The following is a 19,407-nucleotide window of genomic DNA, read 5'->3' as shown; positions in this document are numbered from 1 at the left end:
TATCATGGGTGCCTCACCAGCTCGTGCTTCTTGCGGCTGGCTTCTGCCTCCTTCTTGGCCAGCTCGCCCATCTCCTCCTTGACATCACGGAGCTGCCGCTGCAGCCGCTTGTTCTGCTCCTTCTCCCGGTTCTCGGCGGCTGCGCGCTGATCCCGCTCCTCCGTCAGCTTCTCCATGTTCTCCTTCAGCCGCGTGGCCAGGCTCTGCGGAGCAGCGGGGTCACCCCAAATCCCCCCACAGACCTCTCATCCTGCAGGTCCACCCTCACCCCAACACCCACCAGGAGATGATGCGAGGATGGATCTCACTCCCATAAAATTACACAAGGAGATGGAGGAGAAACCATCCCCTCCCAGGGCCAGGGAAGGGGCAGAACAACAGCACGGGCTTTGTTGAATTGGAAAAATAGATTTAACTGTGTGTGAAGTAATTAAAACATGTAACATAGGGAAAAAATAGCTCCCGTTCTCCCCCAGCCACTGAGCCAGCCGCTGCATATTTATGGCCTCGGCAGAGAGAGTGGGGAAGGAAATAATAGCTTGGAAAATATGAAGAGGAGAGCTAAGCTGCCGCGCTCCCCGGCAGAGCTGCGGAGGCAGAATATAAAACAGGCTGCGTTCGCGGGACTGGGGAGTCTATAATTTCCCTAAGTCGATGCAGGGAAAGAGCAGCACTTTGCCGGGCTGGGAGGTGGATTACTGTTATCAGTGCTTGCAGGGAGTCCTCCCTGTGGAGATGGGGATGGGCTGCCAGAGGGAGACGGCTGCAGCGTGGGGGGTCCTGGGGAGGGGAGGCACTCAGCAGACCCTCAGGCAGGTTCGTTATGGTCCTGTTGCACCCCTGTCCCAGCTGGAACAGAGGGGGAGCTCCGTGACTACCTCCAGGCGCTTGACTTGAGTCCTCTCGAACTCCAGCCTGGTCTCCAGCTCACGGATCTTGGCCTCTTGCCGGCTCACCAGTGACTTGTCCACCATGGACTGCTCCAGGAACTCCAGCTGGCTCTGCAGACCTTGCAGCTGCGGGAGAGGGCACAGCCTCAGCCTCGACCACAATCACCCTGCCCCCCCTGCCACGCCGTCCTGGAGGAGAGCTGCTGGACATGCTGCTCCCATCTGGATGGAGAGCTTCCCATGGGACTGCTCTGCATCCCCACGGTGCAGGGGGCCCTGCATGATGTGGGCAGCGGGTCTCTGGGTGCCCCCCATCACCCTGGCTTCACTCAGGGTGCATCCCCACCTTCTCCTGCAGCTCCTGCTTCTCCTTGCTGACCTCCTCCAGCTGTGCCTGGAGGTCATTCATCTGTGCCAGGTCCCGGGATGCCTGCAGGTCACACCAGGGCCATCAGTGGGGATCCCACTGGGCCGGCTCCAAAAGGGACACCTTGAGGGGGTGGGGTGGGTGCAGCTGCTGCTCCCCCTTCACCTGGGCCACAGCTGCCTTGTGCTTCTTCATCAGCTCATTCATGTCCTCCTGGTCCTCCTCCAGCCGGCTCTGCACCTCATTCTTTTCCCGCTGCAGCCGGCTCAGCTGCTCTTCCAGCTGCAGGGAGACACACGTGTCTCTTGCAGCATCCCTGGAATTGAGCACTCACCCCCGAAACCCACTCCAAACAGAGTGGGGCCACCCTGGGTGCAAATGGGGCATGGCCCCACCATAGTTCACGGCACCCCAAACCCACTCACCGCTGCCTTGGCCTTGGCAAGGTCATCGATCTGCAGGTGGAGGTCCTCGATCTCCACCTCCATGGATTTGCGGGCCTTGACGGCGGCCGCGCACGTGAACTCCGACTCTTCCAGCTGCAGAGATATAGCTCAGTGCCTGGCCAGGGAACACGGACACTCCCTGTCCCTCAAAGCCTGCAGTCTGGGGAGGGTCTGGATGCACACCTGGTTCTTGAGCTGGGTGATCTCCCTCTTGCTGGGTGCGTTGTTTTTCAGGTGGTCCAGCATGATCTGAGCATCAGCCAGCAGCGCCTTCGTTCTCTTCAGATCCCGGCGCAGGCGCTTCTCCGTCTCGAAGTCCCGCTGGTTGGCCTGTGGCAGGGGAAACCTTCCCATGGTTCCATGCCTGAGGGGTGTCCACCCCACCATGGCCACCTCAGGGTCCCCAAAGCAACGCAGGTGCCCAGCTGCCCATCACCCCACCTGCTCGCTGACAGCAGATAACTTGCTCTCCAGCTCCCGCTTCTCTCTCAGCACCTTTTGCTTGTCCTCGTACTCCTCCTCCAGCTGCACCTCCATCTGCTTCAACTGGGGGACAGCCAGGAGGCAGCCGGTCAGGGCGGTGGGGAGGGGTCATGACCCCCCTCCTCACGTGTCCCCACACACTAGGGACACCAGGTGACCCCACCGGCCAGGTGTTTGCGCAACCAGAGGCACAAAGCCCAGTGTGAGCTGGCCGGGGCAGCAGAAGGACTGGTCGGACCCGCCGGGCCGGTGGAGCCGGGCTGTGGTCGGCTGCGTGGGAGCCGGGTGCTGCATGACGGTGCCCAGCTGGCAGCTCCCAGCACCCGGCCCCGGCATGGGGATGCATCCCAGGCCCTCCTGGGCAGAGGGGCCGCAGCAGAGCCCTACCTTCTTTTGACATGACTGCCGGATCTCCTCCACCTCCTCATCACGGCTCTCCACCTCCTTGGCGTGGGTCTGCCGCAGCCGCTCCATCTCCATCTCCAGCCGCAGCTTCGCCTGAAAATGGTGGGGATGTGGTCAGAGTGAAGGGGACGTGTGGACCCCTGAATGCCACTGTCCAGGCACCACTCACCCTGAAAACCCCCCGGTCTGAGGCCAGCTGGGCTGCTCGCCCCATGGTGACCTGCCGGGCCATGGCACGGAGGGCCGGGAGCCGTGTTGGCCACGGCGATGCCTGGCCTGACGCCGGGCTCAGGGCGACCGCCTCCTCTTCCCAGGCAAGCCCGGCCCAGGTAATAACAGCCCTGCATGAAACCACCCCACCCAGAAACCTAGCCCCTCCCCATCGTACCTGCTCCAGCATCTGGATGGTCCCAGCCTGCTCATCCAGTTCCTCCTCCTGGTCTTTGACCTTCGCCTCCAGGTCCCTCAGCTGTTTCTTCACCTTGGCCAGGGAGGCTTCGTCCTTTGACTCCTGGGAGGAGATGTCCTGCAGCTCTGCCTCCAGCGCTTCCGCCTTCTGCGTCAGCCCTGCGATGTCCGAGTCCTTGTCCTGTGAGAGACAGGGTCACTGTCAGCCCGGGGCACCCGGTGGTTGGGAGGCTGGGGAGGGGGCCGGGGGCCACTCACCTCCAGCAGCTGCTTGAGGCCAAAGACCTCAGCCACCAGCACATCCTTCTCTCGGCTCAGCTTCTCCCGCTGCAGCCGTTCCCGCTGCGCCTCCTCATGCGCCTGCGAGAGCTCGCTGTCAAACCTGTGTGGGGAGAGTGGGGTGAGAGCTCAGCAGCCTGTGGACTGACCCTCAGCCCTGTGCCAGGGGCACTGCACAGAGCATCCCCTTCCCTCAGCAGCAGGCACTGGGAAGGGCGGTGTGCTGCCGAGAGCTTGTTTGAAACACACTGTTGATGAGTCTTTAATTGCCAGCACGGTGGCACCAAGTCACTCAGACACTCCTCCTGATGCCTTTGCTCCGTGCTAATGGGGAGTGCAGCACCTGCAGCACTGACCCCAGCAGCACCTCAGCTGTTCTCCAGGGCCAGCACGTGGCCGTGGGACTGTGGCTGCCAATGGCAGGGACTTGGCTACTCCAAGGCAGCTGGGGACACCAAACCCTCCAAGCAGGATATGGAGAGTTCTCTGGGAGAGATGGGTTCTTGCAGCAGCTTGGCTCCCACAGCTGCATCCCAGTGCCGGGGCTCCATGTGACATGGCACTGGTCCCATCCCTGAAGGGGACATGCGACCCCCCGGAGGGGACACAAGGCCCTGGTGGAGGAGTGCTCAGCACAGCCTGTAGCCAGGCAGTGCCGTGGCAGTTTCTCCCAGCGCCCCTGGGATGGGATCAGCCGGGTTTACTCTGAAATCACTGCCTTTGGGGCTTGGAAAACAACCCTGCGCTTGAGTTTGTGACCTGCGTTAAACACCTCGGCGGCTAATCCCCATTTTTCCTCGCGCTGGGTAATAAACAGCTGCATTAGCACAGACTCCAATCCGCGGAAATTGAAATTAATTAGATTGGATTCTCTCGCTGTATTTGTGTGTGCGATCATTACCATAATGAGATGAAAGCGTCCCTGCTGCTTAATAACGTTAGCAAACTTTGGGGCTGGGAGAGGGGACGGGATGGCAGCGCGTGCTGAGCGCAGAAGCAGGGTACTAGCAGCCTCCACCATGGGACATGACCCCACACAGGGGGGATCACTCAGCTCTGGGCCCCCCCAAAAGGGCATGGGGATCCTCCCCACAACAAACACATCCAGCTTGGGCAGCCCCATCCCACTAGAGACACCTCAGCCAAGTAGGAGCTGGTGAGGTGCCCAAATCCCTGCTAAAATGGTAATGCCACTTCGCCAGAGGCGCGTCCCCCGTGTCCCCCCCGCTGCCAGCACATGGTCCCCACCTCCGCTGCTTCTTCTCCAGGTCGTGGTTGCGTCCCTGCTGTCCCTCGAGGTGCAGCTTGGTGTCCTGCAGCTCGGCAGCCAGGCGCTGGCACTTCTTCTTCAGCTGCTGCAGCGCCCGCTGGCTCTCCTCGCTGTCCGCCTGCAGGTCCGCCAGCTGCAGGCAGAGGTGAGCAGAGCAGTGAGGGCTCCGGGATGCCACCATGTCTCTGCAGTCCTAGCCATGCTGAGGAGACCAGGGAGTCCCCAGGGCTGAGCCCCACTCACCTTGCGCTCCAGCTGCCTCTTGCCCTGCTGCTCCACCTCCAGCTTGTCCTCCAGCTCCTGCTGCAGCCGTTTCTTGGTGAAGTCGATCTCCCGCACCGCCCGCTCGTATTTCAGCCGCCATTCGCCACCTGTGTGGGGAAACGCCGTCACCAAGGGGCTGTGGGGGTGGCACAGGGAGAGGGGGACACTGCAGGGTGTGCCAGCAGCCAGCGCTGGAGGCAGGACAGTACCTGAATCATCATCGTCGAGCTCCCCATTGAGCTCGGCCGCCCGGATGAGCCGAGCCTCCATCACCTCCATCTCCATTGACTCCATCTGCTTCTTTAGGGCATCATACTTGGCCTGGGAGGGGACATGGCTGTGGTGAGCATTTGCAGGGGACAGGAGACACTGCGAGGCCAGGGAGGGGCACATTTACCTGCAGGTCCTTCATCTCCTTCTCAGCCCGCAGCCTCTCGGCCGTCTCAGCGTCCAGCAGCTGGGAGGCCGACTCGCCGGTGTTCCGCTCGTCCGTCAGCTCCGACGTCAGCTCTGTGATCTGGGGGCAGCAGGGGGAATGGGGCCATTGGCTGGGGCAGGCTGGCACAGCACCGTACCCCATCCCGGCACCGGCAAGGACCTACCCTGCTCTCCAGGCGGTCGCTGTTGAGCCGCAGCTCGTTACGCTCCTTCTCCACCTTCTCGAGTTTGCTCTTCAGCTGCTGGATCTCTTCCTGCAACAGAGAGGGCGGTGAGGGAGGGGGCAGGCGCAGGGAAGAGGCTGGCGGGTAGGAGGCTGGCAGCTCTCTGCCCCTCCCCAGCACCCCCCCAGCGCAGGATGGGCAGGGTGGGGGCTCCCCAGGGCTGCTCTCCCCTGCCAAGGGCTGGACAGGGACTTTCCCCAACCCACTCCGCTGTCTGCCGACTCCAACCCCATAAATGGTGTTGAAATACCAGGCAGTCCCAGAAAAGCTGCAAAGGGGTACCCACATCCCTTGGGAGAGGGGGTGGGAGCAAATCCACCCATCAGCAGCTTGCTGAAGGGCTTGGGTGCACCCGGCCCAGGTGGGGAGGGAGGGGGCCCACCAGGATGTTGTGGAACCAGGGACCACCAGCCAGTGCTGAGGAAGCATGTTTGTCTGTTAACATCATCCTCTCTCTTCCTCTGGTTCCAGCACAGGCTGGGGGGCAGCAGGGGGCCCAGGTGCCCCCGCCCAGGTGCCCCCACCCAGGTGCTGTCCCCAGCAGGTCAGGGTGAAAGCTGAGCCAGGCAGCAGCTCCATGCTCGGTGAGTGCACCGGTGTCTGGTTGCCAGTGCGAGCGGAGCCCCCGCATTTGCCTCTGGCACACGGTTTCACTTCCATTCTCCACGCTTGTAATTGGGCTCAAGCAACAGCCGGCTCTTGGGATGCTAATGACATGCTGATTCGCAAATTAGGGAGCAATTCGAGCCTGGCGCTGGCGGGATGCAGGCAGTTGTGGTCGTAGTGCATCTCACCCCATCATGGGCTCCTGCATCCCAACCCACTGTGGGGTCCTGTATCCCAATCCACCACAGGATCCTGCATCCCACCCCTCTATGGGGCCCTGCCCACGACCAACACTCCCCCAAGCCCTCCCTGCTCCATCCAGCGTCCCCTGGCATGGATACCCACGTCTTTGCCGCGGATCTGGTCCTCGGTGAGCTGCACTTGGATGAGGGGCCGCACCGTGGTGAAGAGCTTCCACCAGGGCCAATCCTTCACCCCTTTGTTCTTCTTGATGTTCTTCTGCACGCACCGGATGGCCAAATCCTGGATCTGTGCAGGGCACGGGGCATGGGATCAGTACGGGGCCACCAGCAGGGCAAAACGGAGCGTGTGGGTGCTCAGCACTCCTGCCAGCACCCCAGCATGCTTCCCTTCATTAGCATTTAGGCTAATTGCACCAGCAAATCTGCTGTTTGATCCTCTCCAGCCCCTGTAAATGCTAATCCTGGGAAAGCAAGGCACTGTGAGATGCCTATTTTACACCTTCTCTAATGATAAAAGTAGGAGCTAAAGTGTAGCTTCATCCTTCTGCGGCGATGCCCAGCAGCCTCCCTGCCGGTTCCCCCTGGCCCCCCGGTTCCCCCTGGCCCCCCACGGCTCCGGGGGAGGCGGGAGGAGGAGGTGCTGGCCCAGGAGGCGCAGAAAGGCTGCGCTGCCCATTTTAGGCGAAATTGTGCAGCAGAGCGGGGAGGGGAGAGTCGCTGGGACGAACCTTTCTCTTCTTGAAGTGCTGCCGTGCCAGGAAGCCCCTGCACGCCGCCTGGAAAAGGGTGATGTTCCTGCTGGTCTGCGTGTCCCGCTGCTCCTCCAGCCTGGCCAATGATCCAGCCCGGAAAAACACCTGCAGGAGGGGAGCAGGACGGCGATGGGTGCCGGCATCCCTCCGGCCACGCCGTGCCACCCTCCCGCTGGTGGGGATGTGTCTCTCCCCTCCGCAGCCACTGGTCCTGTCCCACAGTGGGGTTTTATTCCCCAGGCACGAGGAATGCCATGGGTGGGAGCGAACAGTGCTGCCCTTTTGCTGTCCCACCATGCCATGACGCACAGCCCTGCCCACACCCACACCCGGTGGTGTCGGGCACCGTACCCGGCTCAAGCCCATGTGGTAGCTGCTCTTCTCCAGGTCCAGTGACTCCAGGAGCTCCTCCACTGCCTGCAGGGAGGGAAAGGTGTCAGGGCCAGGCACTCCAGGGTGTAGGGGACCCTGGGCCACAGCAGTGACTCTGACATGGGGCACGTACCCGCTTCTCATCCACCACGATGTAGTTGCGCCCATGCTTTTTGGTCAGGTGTGGGGCCAGGACATCAAAGCGCCGCCTGAACTCCGCAAACACCATGTGGTCGGGGTAACCTGGGGAAGCAAGGGAGAGTGGGGCTGTGTGGGCAGCCAGCACACCTGGGGGATGGCCAGGGACAGTCCCACGTGCCCTGACATGCTGAGGCTCATGTTTTGGGAGAGCTGATGGGGTCACCCCACGTGACACAAGTTCCCCATAGGGTCAGGCATTGCTGGAATGCCCCCAGCCTCCCTGGGAGGTTTTCCTTGGCTGCGTCCTCCAGCAATTTTGGCCGGGATCTGAGGAGAAAGTAGCCAAATCTCTCCTCGGGGGGAGAGCAGGGACACGTGTTGCCTGTGCAAGTCCTGCTCGGGCTCCACTCTGAGCCACAGCCAGCTCCTGCATCAGGCTCCAGCACTGAGCCTCCATATCTTAATTAACGATGAGGTATTGATGGAGACATTGACCCCAGCACGGCCGGCTGGCTACGGCCATCGATCCAGGAGGTGTGCAGGTGGCATCGATTTCCAATCACAGCAGGAAGGGTCTGGCCTCCAAGGAATAAACCCTCAGCCAGGTGGCTGGCCAGCCAATGTATCAATAAATGCTTTGCTGAGCACAATCCAGAGGCCCTCGTTCCAGTGGAACAGGGGCTGGATGTCAATGGGATTGCTGCCCTGAACCAACGGCACCAGGGGAGACATCCAATTAAGGCCATGCCTGTCCCCAGCGCAGATAACAGCCCTGCAGGGGAGGGGGGACAGGGACAGGACCACCCTGGGGAGAGACTCCAGAGTTCAGAGCGAGGGTATGTGCTGAAGGGCTTCCTGGGGGTCTTTGGCTCTCCAGCAAGGAGATGCAGGCAGGACCTCCGTGCTGTCCACCCCTGGTGCCAGGGCTCACCTTGGCGGTACATGCGGAGGGCGTCGAGCAGGCGGGAGCCGCGGAGCTGGGCGCGCAGGAGGGGCACGTCCAGCTGCATCAGCCCGGCCTCGCAGTGCTCCGTGGGCAGCTCCAGCTCGCTGCCGCTCACCCGCCGGCACAGCACAGCCTGGGGGTCCCCGCCGCCCCCCGCCTTGGGCAGGAAGCAGTGCACGAAGTGGAGCTTGGACTTCTTGATGCTGTCGATGAGGGCGTCCTGCAGGTGTGGCAGAGCAGGGTGAGCGGTGACGCGCAGAGGTGCCCCAGCCAGGTGCGGGGACCCCCCCAACACGCCCTCACTCACCACTTGCAGCTTGATCTGGATGCACAAGGATTTCTTCTTGACCGCAGCCACGCCGGTGGTGAAGGTCTTGCGCATGCTGGTGGCCCGGCGCAGGGCCAGCTGGGAGCCCCCCTCCAGCCCCGCCACCGAGCCCGACAGCACCAGCGCCGAGCCGCCGCGCCCGGCAAACAGGCTGCTGATCACCTTCCTGCAGGGCACAGAGGCCGTGTCACCCCCCAGCGTCACCTCTCCCCCCTGCCATGCTCCCACCCCAGGACCCTGCTCACTTTTGGGACTCCTGCAGCAGGACAGAGGCGTTTTGGGAGGCCGGGTTGTGCTTGACGTAGTTGAGCCATCCTGTAGCATCGTACTCCACCCAGTCGGTCCCCGAGCTGTGGCCCAGGAGGAAGTGTCGGGGCTTGTCACTGGGGAGCAGCGGGTTGTGCCCTGTGGGGAAACAGCACCAGTGAGCACAGCCCCAGGGACCATGGGGCATGTCACAGAATCCCAGAATAGTTTGGGTTGGAAGGCACCCTAAAGATTATCTCATTCCACCCCCCTGCCATGGGCAGGGACACCTTCCATTACAGAAGTTGTTTCTGGTCTAGTGGACACATCCCCACGGTCCCAGGCCCCCCTCCATACCTTTTTTGCCTCCTTCCTGGGGGCCATAGTAGGAGAAGAGCCGTTCCAGCAAGGTGTCCTCGTTGCCGCCTGGCTGCAGCGCCTCCTCCTCCAGAAGCCACAGCAGCCCCCGCGCCTCGTCCGTGCGGGCCAGAGACCGGACCTGCAGGGTCACCATGCTGGCAGCTGGTCTGGCACACCAGTGTCCCCCAGGGCAGGGACATGGGGTGACACAGGGCACCCAGGCCACCCAGGAATCATGCAACCTCCCACTGTGTGAGAGGGCTCCTGAATCCTGCTCCCCAGCAGGGAAAGAGTCCATATGGGACACTCTGGCAGCGCATCCCACTGAGGTGGGAAATGCAGCGCTGGGCTGAAACCCAGCACAGGGATGGTGCCAGCAGCACCCCTGGTCTCTGCAGCCTCCTCCAGTAGGGACTGGAGAACCTTGGGGACCCATGGACACTGGGGACCTGAGCACCTTGGGGACCAGAGTATCCTGGGGACCAGAGTACTTTGAGGACTGGAGAACCCCAGAGATCACACAAAGTTTCCAGGCCCCCTGCCCACAGCACAAGCAGCTCCCAGGACAGGAGGGGAAAACCATGCTGGGGGATGCACCAGGTATGTGGGCTGCACACACACTTGTACCCATGCTCTCATGGCCAAGCATTCAGGATAGCCCCTTTCCTTCCCCTCCACCACTGAAGTGCCAAAAAGCTGCCCATCTGCTGCTGTGATGTGGATGGAAGGAAGAGTGGAAGGTGCTTACCAGTGCCTGGTGTGAGGACTGGTCTACAGCAGCTATGGAGCCAGAGGAGCTGGGCTCAGCATCAGCCAGGGCGAGCTCTATGTTCTCCTGGTGAGGGGAAACAGAGGCAGGTGAGTGTCCACTCCGCAGAATAGCAGTGATAGGGATCGTGAGCCCATCAGGGTGTGGATGTCGACGGGGTTTAGGGTGATGCCACATGCTAAGAGGGGACCAGGACACATGGAAGGGTCCCTGTGGGCTGTCAGCGGTGAGATGGAGCAGCAGCAGTGACCACCATCACCATCACCCACAGCTACTCCAACACATCCCAGCCCGGCCTGCCTTTGCTGTGCTCCACAGCCAGCACAGGAGCCCTGAGGAAAGCCCTGAGCACCGAGCATCGTGTCAGAGCTGCTTTGGTTGGACTGGTCCAGAGTGACCACTGGGTAAGAAACCAGGAGGGCCACGTAGGAGATGTTCACGTGGGTGTAGGAGGGCAGAAGTGAAGGAGGTGATGGCAGCCCTGGGTGTCTCTGGTACCTCCTTGTACCGCTCCAGCTCGCGGGCAAAGGTGCGCTGGTGGAAGAGTTGCTGCAGGCGCTCCTGGGCGTAGTTGTGGCAGAGCTCCTCAAAGGTGGCCCCCCGGCTCTGCCCTGCCAGCTCAGGGTTCTGCGCCCCGGGGGTGTCCACCACCGTCACTGAGCACACCGAGTGCTGGCTCGACTTCAGCGCCCTGGGGGGAGCACAAAGGGACACAGTGGGGTCAGTGGCTGCTGCCAGGCACCCCCCAGCTCTCCTGCCGGCCCCCCCAGCATGTACCTGTTGAGGAGGGAGATGAGGAGCGTGAAGAGCTCGGAGTACAAGCCAGCTGCCATGCCCTCCAGGCACTCCAGCGCCGTCAGCTTGGGACCTGGCCAAAGCAAAGCTGAGTGTCTCCAGCCCAGCATCCCTCTCCGGGCCATCTGCTGTCCCCCCCATACCTCACCCTACCTGTGCCACTGTCCCCCAGGGGAGACTCATCGGGGCCCTGCCGGAAGGAGGTGGAGCGCTGCAGGGTGCCCTTGGGCTGGTGCTTGAAGATGGCAGAGGAGATTTCCTCCAGGCTGCAGCCCAGCAGGTACGCGGCTTTCTGAGCCCACTCGTGCCGTGCAAACTGTTTCCTCCCAGCTGAAGGGTGGAGAAGAGGGCTCAGAGCCTAGCAGGGCACCCCCAAAAATGGGGAGTGTTTCCAAACAGGCCTGAGATGATCTTAGGGACCCACAGAGTAGGCTGGGGATGATGGGTACAGTGGGAGCACACGTTCTGGGGTTTGAGGAGACGGAGATGTTTGGGGTCTAGAGGAGACAGGGGTGAATGGCTTTGTGCTGCTGCAGGGCTGAGCCTGGAGCCACACGGGTGTGAAGCACGGACCCCTTGCCACCACTACCCAGGGACCTCTGAGGCTCTGAGCCACCCCACAAGGGGACATGTCCCTGCCTGGTGACACAGCCGCAGGGCAGCCGGACAGACACAGAGACACGGACGCTGGGGGCGGTGGGAGCAGGTTAATGGTGAACACACAGGGACACGGAAGCAGGATGACGGTGGCACGGGGGGAGGGGGAAGCCAGAGACACGAGCGGAGAACGGGACTTTACCTTCGTCGGCGTCTGCATTGCAAAGGGCAGCATGCACCATGCGAACAGAGACAGGGGTTAGAAACAACGACACGCGACGGCACGGGGACGCCCTCCTGCCACCATGCCACCGCACATGCCATGCCTGCCCCCTCGCCAGCCATCGCTGCAGTGACAAACTGTGACCTGGCATAGGGGTCCCTCCCCTGTGAGCCCCCCGCACCACGGGCACTGCTGGGGAGCAGCTCAGCTCTGCCCCGGCGCATGGGGAGCCCCTTTTGGATCCAGCCCAGGGTCAAGGAAATTGTGGGGCTGTTGCAACTCAGCTGCCTCTGAGCACCCCCAGTGTCCACGAGGTGCAGGGGAGGCTTCAGCAGCAGCAGCAGCACAGACTTGGGAGTGGGATGCTCGCCCCGATGCAGCAATGCTCCCCCCCAGCAGGATCTGGGGTTCCCCCACACAGCAGGCTCCCATGGAGAGGCTCCGGAGCTGCCTGAGCATCCCGCTGTGGTGGCTGCAGTGGGACCCTGCTGCCCTCTAGTGCCCCGAGAGCACCCCATGGGCCAGCACTGCACCCCAACGTGCATCCAGACCCCTCCGGTCTCTCCCTTCTCATCCCCAGCTCATTTTTTCCCCCAGGGCTGCAGATTCCCTGGGTGCAGCCACCAGCTCCAGGTGCCCATTTTGGGGGTGACATGCCCAGCTCTCCCACCAGTGTGCAGCATCACAGGGGCTTCCAGTACAAAAGGCAGAAAGAGAAAGCCACAGGGGGAGAAGGGCAGCCCCCAAAGCCAAATTTGCCATCCCCAGAAATGAGAGCAAAGCTGGTGCTGTGGGAGACTCACACCCATGGTGAGCTCTGTGTGCCAAGGCAGCCCTGCCCCACACCACCAATGGTGCTGACAGGACGGGGTTGGGAGTCCTCACGAGCAGCAGGCAAATTTGGGGCTGCCAGGACACAGCCAGGGTCAGGGTTGGTCCAAGCACACCAGCAGCATCCCAAGCCCCCATTGCAGCCCCCAAACCAGCATCGCGTGGCACCCCCGAAAGCAGAGCCCTCCCCACTCCCATTACCAGCTCCATCTGCCAGTGGCTCTGCGAGGAGGATGGAGGGAAAGGTGTTACACTGGGAATGGGGGGACACCCCCCCCCCCAACTCCTTCAGGCCCCACCCAGGCCCCCACTCCCCCAAGTTGTCAGGGGCCAGCCCAGGGTCTGGGTGTGTTCAATTCCCACCAGTTAACGAGACCACCCCGACCATGGGAACCAAACTGGGTGTCCCAAAGCACCCAGGGTGGCAGGGCACTGTCCCTCAGCTGATACAGCCCCCACCCCCTCCCCCAGGGCTTGGCTGCACTGCAGGAGACTCTGGCTCTGGAACCCCTCACATCCATCAGTCCCAAATCTCCCCTCATTAATGGCTCCCAGCTTACTACCTTTGGTTGCCCCGGCAGCTCCTAGATGGTAAATGGCTCCCAGGATGAGCCAGAAGGCTTTCTGCTCATCTCCTGAAATGCCCATCACCTTCATGGCTGCCAGGAGCTTGCTGAACTGCTGGGTTGCCTTCTGCTTTTCCTCCGGCTGTGGAAAACAATAGGAGCCATTGGTCTGGGAGTCCAGCTCTGCCTCCCCCTGCACTCAAATGGGCCAGAGACCCCCATCTTCCCCCACAGCTCCCCATGGCAACAACCTTGGAGGGGGGCACAATGCCGAAGACATTGTTCTCTGCCAGGTGGTTGAAGTGAAGCTCAGTCCTGCAGGGATAAACACAACGGTTGGCCCCATGGGGGAGGTCCCAGAGACCCCCCCTCACGATGGGGGCTGTGCCCTCCCCCCCAGCTCACCGCAGGGTGCTGTCAGAGCAGGCCAGCAGGTAGTAGAAGACATTGAAGGTGGCCTCGTTGGCCGGGCGCCGGGCCACGCGCAGCTTCTCCAGCAGCAGTGTCTGGCGGAGGTGGGAGAGTCGGGAGCTGCCCCCAAGTGCCCCGCTCCCACTGAGACCACCCAGCCCACCCCAGGCTCGTCCTTGCTGCCAGCCCAGGGTCCCCACAGAGTTGTGAGGGTGTCCCTCCCACTGCAGGGCACCATGTGAATGCAAACATCACCCAAGCAGCCCATGAGCATCTCTCTTCAGTGAATGCTACCACAAGAGCACGGAGCGGCTCTCCTGGATTTTAAGGGCTCTGCTGTTACTACAGCAGGGAGGTGGCTGGAAGACACGTCCCCTGATTTTGGGACTAACTCAGCAAGGATAGGCAGCCCATCTGATCTGGGTGTGAGCAAGGACGAGAGCAGGATGCCAGGCTGCTGAGTGCTGCGAGCATGGGGCTGGGGGTCTATGGCAGAGCTTGCAGTGTAGAAAACACCGGGAGAATCGCGGAATCATGGAATGGTTTGGATTGGAAGGGACCTTAAAGATCGCCGAGTTCCAAACCCCTGCCATGGGCAAGGACACTTTCCCCCAGATCAGCCTGCTCCAAGTCCTGTCCAACCTGGCCTTGAATGCTTCCAGGGATGGGGCAGTTAGAGCTTCTCTGGGCAACACTCCAGTGAGGATGGACTCGCTCCCACACCAAGGGGAGCCACGCTGACAAGGATGGACCAGCTCCCGTGCTGGGGGGGGCCACCCCGGCCCCCTCACCTGTACAGAGGCAGACGCCACCTGCCCAGCCTGGTCGAAGTCCAGAGAGATGATCTGGGAGAAGCGGGTGGCGTTGCCGTTCATGCCGGTGCTGCTATTGCCAAAAGCCTCCAGGATGGTGTAGAGAGCCTGCCACTTCTCCACTGCGGGAAGAGAAGTAGGGCGGTGCAGGGGCTGTGCAGTGGCAGGGGGCCAGAGCCAGCCAGGCAGGTGCTGCTGCTCCCGTGCCATGCTCTGCGCCGCAGCAGCCCCCAGGAGCGCGGCAAAGGCACCGGCGTGACACAGTGACAGCCCCTCCGGCGCGTGTCCAGCCGCTGCCACGTGCGTGGGGCTGTGACTGCAAAGCGAGGGGCGTGTGCAGGCAGGACAAGGGGACTCCGTGCCCCGCCGGGGACTCACCAGAGAAGACCTTGCCGGTGCTGCCGGCGATGGTGGCGAGGTACTGGACCAGGTGCTGGCAGTTGGTGGTTTTGCCGCTGCCGCTGGCGCCCAGCAGGACGATGGCCTGGTCCTGGCGGCTCATCAGCATGCTGCGGTACGCGGCCTGCGCCACCGCGTAGATGTGCGGGGACGTGTCCTCCCTGCGGCACCCCTTGAACATGTGCATCACCTGGAGGGGACGGGGAGGGGAAGCGGGTGATGGTCAGCACCCTGCCACCCCTCTGTCCCCTCTGCACGGCGCCAGCTGCTTGTCCCCTGCGGTGTCACCCCGCTGCAGCGTCACCTTCTCAGAGTACATGGAGGGGGAGCTCAGTGGGTTGATGATGACCATGGTGGGCCCGGCGTAGGTGTGCAGGAGGTTGCCGCCGTAGCGCTGGCGCAGCGTGTGCAGCGTGCTGGACTCGTTGAGGTAGAGGAGGCTGGCGAGGTCCTCCACACGGTCGCAGGACGGGGGGTTTGCCTGGCAGCGAGGTTGGGGTGGGGCGGGTCAGGCAGGGAACGGGGCTCTGCCCCATTGGCCCCCCGCCCCGCAGCCCTACCTTCTCCACGTCGTCCTCTTCCACCTCCAGGACGGCTCCATCGTGGTCCAGTTTCACCTTCACCTTGCCCTCGGGCAGGGGACTGCCCGCCTCCGGCCGCAGCTGGCTGCCTGCAAGGGGCATAGGGCACTCAGAGGGGCTGTGCTGGCAGCCCCCAGGGACACCGCAGGAGGGTCGGGGGGCTCGCTGTGCCACAGGAAGGATGGGGTGCTGTGTCCCAGCAGTGCCCCTGGCTCACCCAAGGAGAAGCCATCCCTGTGCACCAGCCACACCTTCTCAGTCTCGTACCAGGCCTCCTCGGCTGCTATCTGCTCCTCCGTCTTGGCCTGAGGGACAGCAGATGTGGAGAGGTTGTAGTCACCTGCCCCCTGCCCTGTCTCACCCCCTGCCCACATCTCTGGGACTGGAGGGAGCAGGGCTGACTGGTCACAGGGCCATGTGCTGGCCATCCAGGCTACCTTCACAAGCCACAAGCCCTTCCAGCATGTCCCCAGTTTGCCCACTGGGGGGACCCCAGTGGGCTCAGGGCTGCAGAGACCACCAAGGCCCTGCCACAGCTTGGGACAGACATAAAGACACAGTGACCCACAGGCACATTCACTACGGCCACCTCGGGCGAGCCTGGAGGGGCCAAGCTCCCAAACCACAGCCCTGAGAGCAGGCACCCATGCCAGCCACGTGCCAGGATGCAGGGACACCAGACATGCTATGGGGACATGGGACATGCTGCAGGGACATGCTGCAGGGACACAGGACACACTGAGGCACATAATGGAGGCACAAAGGACATGGCACAGGACTGTGACACGGGAAATGCCAGGCTGGTGTGGCCGGCACAGTGGGGATGTGCCTGGCACACGGAGAGCAGGATGAGCCCCAAAGCCAAACCTGAGCTGCAGCAGGGACGGGGCCAAGAGGAGCTGCCGGCGCATCGTCCGCTGGACCCTGGCGAGGCCGAGAGACGGCGAAGGTGAGAAGGGCTCAGCCCTGCCCCGCACACAGCACAGAAAGAGGCGGGGAGGAGCAAGCGGGGGCAAAGCACCGCTGTGCCAAACCCTGCTCCTCATGCCACGGCCACCACTGTGGACAGCGGGGTGGCAAGTCCAGTGCAGTGCTGGACATACACAGAGCTGGGAAGGACGCTGGCCATGAGGCTGTGCTGCCAAAGCCCTGTGGCTGGGGGTCACTTCACTGACCCTGCTCTGAGCTCCGCCACAGCTGCTTTGGCATGAGCCATGCATCCTGCCAATGCCAGCACTCTGCCCCTTCACACCCTGCTCCACACCCCTGCCCGCCCCAGTTGTGCCAGCTCCACTGAGGGCACCCTCCTGGAACATCTGGCTTCCCGGCACAGCCTCGCTGGGGAGGGGAGAGGCACCCAGCCCTGGCTGCCCTGGCACCTGCCGGCCCCGTGGCAGCCCACGGAGCAGGGTGGGATGGGGAAAGCCTTACGCTCCAGCACGAGGCACGGGCGCAGATGCCAGCCCACCGGCAGACAGAGGATGGCAGGGGGTCGCTGGTGGAGGCAGAGGGCTCCTGAGGACGGGGGTACAGTACCTGGCTGGGTGCCGAACCGGAGGCGGCGGGGTCCAGCTAATGGCAGCAAGGAAGGAGGAGAGAAAGAAGAGAGGGGGTGAGAGGCAGAGAGCAGAAGCAGCACCCTGACAAGCCACAGGGCCCTGGCATGGCCATGATTCACACAGCACCACCAGGACATCATCCATCCCAGCCACCACAGCGTGCCTGGGGCCCCCGCGGGGATGCCAGCAGTTCCCCATTCCCAACACACTGGGCTGGGCAATGATCCCCAAACCCACCAACAGCCCTGGTCATCCATTCCCTGCTGCCAGTGTCACCCAGAGATGGACCATGGGGTTGGCAGCCAGATACAGGGGTACAGTCACTGTGTGCAGAGCACACAGCATGTCCGGGACAGCCACACAGTGCCCACGTCTCCCCGTCCCTGGGAAGGCGACACGCAAGCACCAACACCTCTGGAATTACAGAAGTGGTGAAGATCCTCTCCAGCCGCAGCTGCGCCTCCTCGGATGGGCTCAGCAGGGATGTGGGGCCAGGGGAAGCAGGGTCAGGGGCAGCCTGGAGGCAGAGCACCATTAGCTCCAGGCCAGCTGCCCCACAATCCTCACAGCCCTGGCACACGGGCTCCAGTGGGGTCATTGCAAGGGCTTTCCCAGCCCTGCAGCCCATCAGTGCTTGGGGCAGGTCCCAGGGTGAAGGCACAGCTGGGTACCAGCACGTACCCACAGTGTCCAGGGACCTGGGTCCCCACTCCTACACACCTGCTGGGGGGCAGCCGGGGCAGTTTTCACAGGGGTCGGCTGCTTCTCGCTGGTCTGCAGCTTCTTCTCCACATGAAATGGAGGGGAGACAAGGGGCAGTATGATGGAGTGGCCACAGCACACACGACTGCCCCAAAAAAGTGACTCCCACCCACACCACACATCCCAAAACCACTGCAAACCATGCAGGTGAGATCACACTATGCTGCACTGGGGACACTTAGAGCATCCCCCACCGTGCACACACCGGTACCTTGTGCCTCTCCAGGGCTGTGGGTTTCAGAGCAGGCACCTTTGCTGGCTCTGCTTTCCCTCCTGAAGGCTGCACTGGTGGCTGTGGCTTGGCTTCGGTGCCCGGGGACAGCTTTGCGTCCCCTCCAGCCGGCTCACGAGACTTCTCCTGCCTGTCCCCCGGCCGGAGCCGTGGCCGGTGCTCCTTGGTTTTGCCCTTTGCCATGAGGGTTTTGAGCCCCTCTGAGATCTCATCCTTGGGTTCTGGCTTGGCAGGAGCTGAAGGCACCACGGTGGGGGGAGGTGGCGGGGCTGGGGGAGCCGGGACACTGGTACGGCCTATTTCCTCCTTCCTTGGGGGTGGCACTGGCTCAGGAGATTTGGCATCTCGTCCCGGCTCCTTGGCACTGCCAGTGTCCTCCCCTGGCAGGACTTTGCGGACCACCTTGCGCACCACCCGGACCACCTTGCGGCGGGACAGCCCCTGGCCATCGTCTCCCTGTTCCTCAGTGGCTGGGCCCTCCAGCCCATTCACAGCTGCCCCATTCAGCACCGGCTCTGGGCTCTTTCCTCTCCCAGGAGGTGGCTCGGGGCTCTTCACAGGCTCAGGGCTCTTAGTGGGTTCAGAGCTCTTCCCAGGCTCAGGTTTTGGGGGCTCAGCTTTCAGGGGTGCAGATGCTGCATCCTTCAGGCTCTCTGACTGCAGCCACAATGACACCAGTGTGAGTGGAGGTCCAGCCTCCACTGCTCTTTGGGACGTGGTGGTGCCCAGGGCTCTGCCCTGCCACGGAGCACAGCTCCCAGCCAGACCCCAGCACTGGGACACAGCACCCTTCCCCACCAACCTACAGCCCCACAATGGATCCCAGGGCAAGGAGCAGTGGTGACCTCCCTGCCCCACACACAGTGACCCATTGACCCTCAGGCTGCCAGCACGGGGGTAAAACTCAGTGCTCAGGGCATCACTAAGCCCATGACCCTGCATGGTGTCCCCAAGCCCTGTCACAGGGGCTGCTCCCACCAAGGACAAGCCCCATCCCCAAAAGCTCCACCCTGCCCATGCCCTGTGACACTTACAGCCCCGTCCTCCTTCACGGGTCTTTTCACAGCTAAAGATTTGTCCTCGTCCTTGACCTGAGGGTCAGACAAACAAGAGGAGCACGTTTCAGCCCACTGTGGGGCCTCGCTGCCAGAAAACCCACCAGGACCATTGCTCCATGCCAGCCCCAATTTGCAGCCCACTGCAGGGACAAGGACGTGTGTCCTTCCAGGCTTCCCATCAGCTGAAAAAAACAGGGGTGAAGCACAGAGATGCACCCTGGTTATGGCAAACCCCAAAGGTGGGAGAGGTGGCCTGGGCCCTCTCATCATGTGCAGCCAGTGAGGGAGCTGGTTCAGAGTCCCATCACCGCTCCTGAAGGGCTCTGTCATTCTGCACGTCATCCCCCCCGGTGTCACAGCACGTTTTAAGTGTCACCAGCTAAT

General features: G+C 62.5%; 1 protein-coding gene across 33 annotated transcripts in view; it reads right to left on the bottom strand.

The window, feature by feature from the left end:
* The window catches only part of MYO18A (myosin XVIIIA), a 36,649-nt gene that overhangs the window by 6,773 nt on the left and 10,469 nt on the right, over positions 1-19,407 (bottom strand). For 4 of the 33 annotated variants that reach the window (XM_032129690.1, XM_032129694.1, XM_032129659.1 and 1 more), the window contains exons 3-45: positions 19,000-19,056; positions 17,945-18,622; positions 17,692-17,754; positions 17,384-17,488; positions 16,949-16,984; positions 16,280-16,336; positions 15,630-15,717; positions 15,392-15,501; positions 15,136-15,312; positions 14,811-15,021; positions 14,412-14,554; positions 13,615-13,715; positions 13,461-13,524; positions 13,207-13,351; positions 12,845-12,865; positions 11,792-11,803; positions 11,146-11,322; positions 10,975-11,065; positions 10,696-10,888; positions 10,177-10,263; positions 9,426-9,567; positions 9,068-9,227; positions 8,802-8,988; positions 8,480-8,714; positions 7,541-7,650; positions 7,387-7,452; positions 7,012-7,140; positions 6,426-6,569; positions 5,415-5,504; positions 5,210-5,329; positions 5,022-5,133; positions 4,792-4,919; positions 4,527-4,681; positions 3,258-3,381; positions 2,980-3,180; positions 2,574-2,684; positions 2,145-2,249; positions 1,887-2,033; positions 1,683-1,796; positions 1,423-1,539; positions 1,237-1,320; positions 879-1,016; positions 18-203 (exon numbers count right to left, since the gene is read on the bottom strand). In XM_032129690.1, the coding sequence (XP_031985581.1) occupies positions 18-203; positions 879-1,016; positions 1,237-1,320; positions 1,423-1,539; positions 1,683-1,796; positions 1,887-2,033; positions 2,145-2,249; positions 2,574-2,684; positions 2,980-3,180; positions 3,258-3,381; positions 4,527-4,681; positions 4,792-4,919; positions 5,022-5,133; positions 5,210-5,329; positions 5,415-5,504; positions 6,426-6,569; positions 7,012-7,140; positions 7,387-7,452; positions 7,541-7,650; positions 8,480-8,714; positions 8,802-8,988; positions 9,068-9,227; positions 9,426-9,567; positions 10,177-10,263; positions 10,696-10,888; positions 10,975-11,065; positions 11,146-11,322; positions 11,792-11,803; positions 12,845-12,865; positions 13,207-13,351; positions 13,461-13,524; positions 13,615-13,715; positions 14,412-14,554; positions 14,811-15,021; positions 15,136-15,312; positions 15,392-15,501; positions 15,630-15,717; positions 16,280-16,336; positions 16,949-16,984; positions 17,384-17,488; positions 17,692-17,754; positions 17,945-18,622; positions 19,000-19,056 (5,721 nt within the window). Of the gene's footprint in view, positions 1-17; positions 204-878; positions 1,017-1,236; positions 1,321-1,422; positions 1,540-1,682; positions 1,797-1,886; positions 2,034-2,144; positions 2,250-2,573; positions 2,685-2,979; positions 3,181-3,257; positions 3,382-4,526; positions 4,682-4,791; positions 4,920-5,021; positions 5,134-5,209; positions 5,330-5,414; positions 5,505-6,425; positions 6,570-7,011; positions 7,141-7,386; positions 7,453-7,540; positions 7,651-8,479; positions 8,715-8,801; positions 8,989-9,067; positions 9,228-9,425; positions 9,568-10,176; positions 10,264-10,695; positions 10,889-10,974; positions 11,066-11,145; positions 11,323-11,791; positions 11,804-12,844; positions 12,866-13,206; positions 13,352-13,460; positions 13,525-13,614; positions 13,716-14,411; positions 14,555-14,810; positions 15,022-15,135; positions 15,313-15,391; positions 15,502-15,629; positions 15,718-16,279; positions 16,337-16,843; positions 16,985-17,383; positions 17,489-17,691; positions 17,755-17,944; positions 18,623-18,999; positions 19,057-19,407 lie in introns of all 33 variants that reach the window. The other 29 variants (XM_032129691.1, XM_032129660.1, XM_032129671.1 and 26 more) reach the window with 25 other exon arrangements.

Source organism: Corvus moneduloides, chromosome 20 (genome assembly GCF_009650955.1).
Source record: "Corvus moneduloides isolate bCorMon1 chromosome 20, bCorMon1.pri, whole genome shotgun sequence".
Taxonomy (NCBI): domain Eukaryota; kingdom Metazoa; phylum Chordata; class Aves; order Passeriformes; family Corvidae; genus Corvus; species Corvus moneduloides.
This window is presented reverse-complemented; position numbering and strand designations above follow the sequence as displayed.